The sequence below is a fragment of the Onthophagus taurus genome, chromosome 8 (genome assembly GCF_036711975.1).
Source record: "Onthophagus taurus isolate NC chromosome 8, IU_Otau_3.0, whole genome shotgun sequence".
In the NCBI taxonomy this organism is placed as follows: Eukaryota; Metazoa; Arthropoda; class Insecta; order Coleoptera; family Scarabaeidae; genus Onthophagus; species Onthophagus taurus.
The window spans coordinates 7,827,276-7,832,995 of NC_091973.1; the positions used below are offsets into that span (position 1 = coordinate 7,827,276).

The following is a 5,720-nucleotide window of genomic DNA, read 5'->3' on the forward strand; positions in this document are numbered from 1 at the left end:
AAGAGATTGTGGTATTGCGTTGTTGAACGCTCCCTCTATATCCAGAAACGCACAAACCAAGATTTCTTTATCCTGCAGCGTCCTGGATACTCTACCAACTAAGTTGTGTAAAGCCAATTCTGCTGATTTTCCCGCTTGATAAGCATACTGGTGGCGACTCAGTGGACCAGATACCAATGGCACCGTACGGATATACCGTTCCAGAACTTTTTCAAGGGTTTTCAGCAGAAATGACGTTAAGCTGATGGGTCGAAAGGCATTAGGAGTAGGGACCGAACGGCCCGCTTTGGGTATGTAAGATACCCGTACCTTAGTCCATTCTGCCGGCACATATTTCCAGGCGACACTCGCTCTGAAAATTTTTACCAAAATTGGCAACAACAAAGACCTCCCCTGCTGTAACAAAGCAGGAAAGATATTGTCTTCTCCAGGCGATTTGAACGGCTTAAACGTTTGAATTGCCTGGTCCACGGATGTGTAAGTGACGACTTTTCTAGCCACACTCCAATCCGTATTTGAGGGGCGCTTTGCCTTGCAGGAATAGCCCGCTGTGGCATTATCGGCCCTCATCATCAGGCTTCCTGGGAAGTGAGTCTGCATGAGAAGCTCCAACGAGGCTCTGCTAGAGTCCGTAAAACTACCGTCAGGCCGCCTAAGTGAGCCCAGGGGTAGTGCCGGATCTCTAGCGAGAATCTTGTGAATTCTTGCACTGCTGGGTGTGTCTTTCACTCCCTCACAGAACCTTCTCCAAGACTCTCTTTTTGCCCTACGTATGTTTTTGGTGTAATTCGTTAGAGCTTGTTTATATTTCTCCCATTCACCTAATGTCTTGGCCCGGTTGAAAAGCTTTCGGACCTCTATGTTTAGTGTTACTTCTGCTTTTAGTTTACACCTAGAACTAGAAAGTTTCGAATATAGTCTTGCATCTTCAGACAGGTTTTTATTTACCCGTATTGTATATACAACATTTCACAAGTATTAATATTTATTAGAATTGTTATTATTGCCTGTCAACAATCGAACATTTGTATTCATTTAAATATTGTCATTTGAAACAGCCAGTCAACAAAAGATGGCGCTAATGTGAAATTAGAAATTGAAAGGATGTATTGATCCAATATTGACGTCATTTTTTGGATTATAAATGAACAAAGGATATAGCAATCAAATTATTTCAAACGCCGTTTTAAAAGAATGTGGTGCCATCTCTTATTTAATTGATTCATTTAAATTTGTAATTTTGTCGAATAGATGGCGTTAATAAAAAAAATCTTGTTGAATGTAATTTAATTTGATTAAAAAATTAGTTTTTATTGGCCAGCTATTATTACTGGTGTTTACATGATAGGCTAAAGTTACGTTAATATCATCGGTAAATGTAAATATTTTTTCATATTGGAATGCCGTTTTTTTTACATCAACTGGATTGTTATCGTCTTAGTTCAAAAGTCATGATAACGCATTAGTGATCCAGTTAAAGAATAACCTTACGTGAACAAACAAACCATGGTTATATTCTACACCTTATTCTTATTTTTAACCATACTTTTCAACGTTTCTAATGGAGAATATAAATTCCAAACGAAATATATTAATGTGCCCATCGATCATTTTAGGTAGGATTTTTTGCAAGAAATAGATTACTTTACTAAGCATTTTTGTTTTTAGTTTTGTTAAAAACGATGTTTATAAAATGAGATATTTAGTGAACGACAGTTATTGGCAGTCGGGAGGTCCAATTTTCTTTTATACTGGAAATGAAGGCCCAATCGACGTTTTTGCTCAAAACACCGGGTTTTTATGGGAAATTGCACCGAAATTTAACGCTTACATCGTCTTCGCCGAACATAGATACTACGGGGAATCTCTTCCTTTCGGAAACACGTCTTTTTCATCACCAGAAAAGTTGGGTTATTTAAATTCTCCACAAGCATTGGCCGATTATGCTTATTTAATAAAAAACATCCAAGAAGATCTATCGCAAAAAAATGAAGGTTGGCGTTCCAAAGTGATTGCTTTTGGTGGCTCATACGGAGGAATGCTTTCTGCTTGGATGAGATTAAAGTATCCAGGATCTGTGTATGGAGCTTTAGCCTCCTCGGCCCCGATTTTTGAATTTAACGGCTTAACAAAATGTGATAAATTTAATCAAGTTTTAGCAAGTGTTTTCCAAACGGCTGATTACGAACCATTTTGTGTAACAAATATTAAAAAGACCTGGTCAACTATTCGCGAATTAACCAACAACGACGATGGAAAATCCTGGCTTTCTTCAACTTTAAAACTTTGCAATCCTTTGAAATCGTCGGGTGATGTCAAAAAATTGATCGACTGGCTTAAAGATGTTTATGCAAATTTAGCCATGGTCAATTATCCTTATCCAACTAGTTTTTTAGCACCACTTCCCGCATATCCAGTCAAAGCGTTTTGTGAAAAGCTATCAAGAGAATATAACGGAAAACCTTTAATACAAGAATTAACCAAAGCTTTATCAGTTTACACAAATTACACTGGAACAACAAAATGCGTAAATATCAACTCAACATCTTCAAACGTTGATGAAACAGCTTGGGATTATCAAGCATGCACAGAAATGATAATGCCAATGTGTGTCCAAGAAAACAAAATGTTCGAATCTTCCCCATGGAATTTCACCCAATACGCCGAAGATTGTTTCAAACAGTTTGGTGTTAAACCTTCAAGAGATGATTTAGCCATAATTGAATATGGAGGAAGAGACGCTACATACACAAACGTTATTTTTACAAACGGCTTATTAGATCCTTGGTCAAGCGGAGGATTTTGGCCTTCAACATCAACTGCTTACGCCATTTTAATTCCCAATGCCGCCCATCATTTAGAATTGAGAGCTAGCAATGCTAATGATCCCAATGAAGTTGTTTACGCCAGAAAACAAATCCAAGATATTATTAGCGCTTGGATTACACCTTATTCAAAGTTTAAGTAATTTTATTAAATAATAATATAATAATGATCGTTCATTTTATTGTTTTAAGTGAGTCATCAGAAAATAGGTTGTGATGATCTTTTTTTGTTGGTAATAAAATGAATTGTAAAGGAATTTTTTTTAATAAAAGAAATTAATTAATATTTTGTAATTTTTATTACAACAAATTTTCCTAAAAACTTGAAAGCTTTCTAGAAACCTGAAAACCTAAACAACCCTGTTAGAAATGCGGTAGACAACTCGTATGGATAGCAAGGTTGGGCGCGGGCCAACAACCTCGCCATATAAAAACACACCTGTTACCAAACCAAAACCAAGCCTCGGAACTAGGATTGATGTGCAGAGACGACTAAGGCGAGAGAAGGGACGAGACTTAAGAATATGGATGGCGACATGGAACGTGCGCATTCTTCTCAGAGCTGGAGTGCTGAGAAACCTAACATGGAGCTTCAAAAGTAGAACACTGGGAACAGCATTTGCGATTAAAAAGGCGAAGTAAGTCCACTGCCACAGTTCTTTGTGTGCATGTCCCAACTGATCAAGCACATAATCAGGATAAGGATACATTTTATGACAAACTAGAATGAACCTATGAAGCCGCGCCACAACACGATGTAAATTCTGGGAGAAATACTTGGCGGAATTTGCAGTGAGTAAGCGAATGATGAAAGGGTGAGGGAAAACTTCGTGAGAGAACTGCAAAGGAGATTGGAAGGAAACCGGAATAAGTAGTGAGTGAACGGCAATAAGCGGAGGCATCCCACATAGTGAGGAGAAAGAAGCGGAAAAATAGAAGTAACAGAGGAGATGGAAGAGAGGAGAGAGGTAAGACAAATGTATGGAATGATAAAGGAGGAAAAGAGAGAGTTTTAGGCCAGAGCAGAGATATTTCTATAACTGGAAGAAACTGAAGTATGAAAAATCACAAGACACCAGGAGAATGCACTAAAACAAGAATAGTCAGAGTTACTTCAGTTCAAGTTAGAGTCAGTTCCAGTTGATGGTAGAAATGAACAAGAGTTCCAGTTCCAGAACATGAGTGAGTTTACTCATGAGTTGAAGTTCCTAGAATGGAGTTCGATGGAAGATGAGAGTCCGGTAGAGTTTTTCCAGTGCAGTTCAGAGAAATACGCCAAAAATTAGGCAGAGCAGAAATGAATTAAACAATACTTTTTGGCTTGCTCGCGTAACTCAATGTCCACTAATAATGGAAAAGTATGTGTGCGAAAAGAAAAACTACAAAGAGCTTGTTAAGTAAACCAGAACAAGGTTATGTAAAAAAGTAGGGTGGCTAATTCGGACAATAGTTCTAAGGGTATAGTTTAAAGACTCTAGGACCCCGAGTTTCCTTATCTTTTTGCCCAGTAGCAAAAAGTAGCGTTGGTTATAATGAGGTGTCTGTAAGAGCTGTGCGTCATGAGATTACGAGCCTGTGATCTAGTATGACCAACTTTTATAAAATTATAATGTAATTTTATAAAGGACTTTTTTATTGACCTCTTGTCTTGTTGTTTTACATTTATATTCAACTTTTTTATTTTTGTTTTTTGTATAATAATTAGTTGGCGTGCCATAGACGCTACACTTACTTCCCCTACGAGAAAAGTAGTTCAGTACAGTTCTTTTCTGTATTAAGTCGGCATCAAAATGAGAGGTTATGTCATCGTTAAAAATGAATGCTGGTTTCAGCAAGTCGAGGTTTATATTTATTTCTTTATTGTCTTTCAATATAACGAAAAATTTTGAATGTTTCTTAATCACTCTGAAGGGACCTTCATACCTAGGAGACAAGGCAGGTTTAATACCACTGATTTTAACAAATACAAAGTTCGACCTGAACAATTCTTTGTGTATAAAAGGTTTTTGGCTAGAATGTAAGGTTGACTGAACTGGTTTAATGTCAGCAAAAGATGTTCTTAAACTTGATAATAATGGTTCAGTTTCAATTGATGGTTGGGTACGTATAAAGAATTCTCCCGGTAATCTGTGTGGCTGACCATAAATCAATTCAGAGGATGAACAACCTAAGACCTCCTTCAGAGATGATCTGAGACCAAGTAGTATTAAAGGTAAGTTATAGTTCCACCTAACCGAATTACCTCGGGCAATAATCGCTGATTTCAAAGTACCATGAAATCGTTCTATCATACCGTTGCTTTGTGGGTGATAAGCAAATGTGTGTATTTGATGAGTACCTAAAAGTAATTGGAGTTTTGAAAATAATAGTGATTCGAATTGTTCTTGATCGTGAGTGATTGTGGTAGGAATACCGGAACGGCTGAAGTAACGCCTAAAAAGAGTATCCGTAATAGAGGCTGCAGAGATATCTTCTAGAGGAAAAGCCTCTGGCCACCGTCTGAAACGCTCAATGGCCGTGAGCAGATAAGTACATTCAAGAGATGGAGCGAGTAGGCCAACAAAATCAATGTGTATGTGTTCAAACCGAACTGTTGGAACTTTGATTTTGAGAATTGGCGATTTTGTATGCCTTTGTATTTTTACTTTCTGGCATTGCAAACATGATTTTGTCCAAATACGAATTTGTTTCGACATATGAGGCAATTTTGTTTTTATTAAATGAATGGTTGCTTGTATGCCAGGGTGAGATAAACCATGAAAGTGGTTTATTCATGTAAGTATAGCGACCTGATTGTTTTCCGCTCTCTCGTATTGAATCAAACAATATGTTAAATTCGGGGCAGTTTGGCTTCAGAAGGAAAAAATCAAGTTTTGAACGACGAGTGCCGTTGCG

General features: G+C 37.6%; 1 protein-coding gene across 1 annotated transcript; it reads left to right on the forward strand.

Moving 5' to 3' along the window:
* Window positions 1-1,321: 1,321 nt before the first annotated feature.
* On the forward strand, window positions 1,322-3,111 carry LOC111429339 (lysosomal Pro-X carboxypeptidase). The gene is made up of 2 exons (XM_023065220.2): window positions 1,322-1,616; window positions 1,669-3,111. Exons 1-2 carry the CDS (start codon window positions 1,507-1,509, stop codon window positions 2,966-2,968), a joined length of 1,410 nt encoding a protein of 469 aa, XP_022920988.2. The 5' UTR covers window positions 1,322-1,506; the 3' UTR covers window positions 2,969-3,111.
* The last annotated feature ends 2,609 nt before the right edge of the window (window positions 3,112-5,720 follow it).

Coding starts and splice junctions, on each gene's coding strand:
- LOC111429339 (XM_023065220.2), top strand. CDS start 1,507: ATGGTTATATTCTACACCTTATTCTTATTTTTAACCATACTTTTCAAC. Junction 1,617..1,668: donor GTGCCCATCGATCATTTTAG/GTAGGATTTTTT, acceptor TTTTGTTTTTAG/TTTTGTTAAAAACGATGTTT.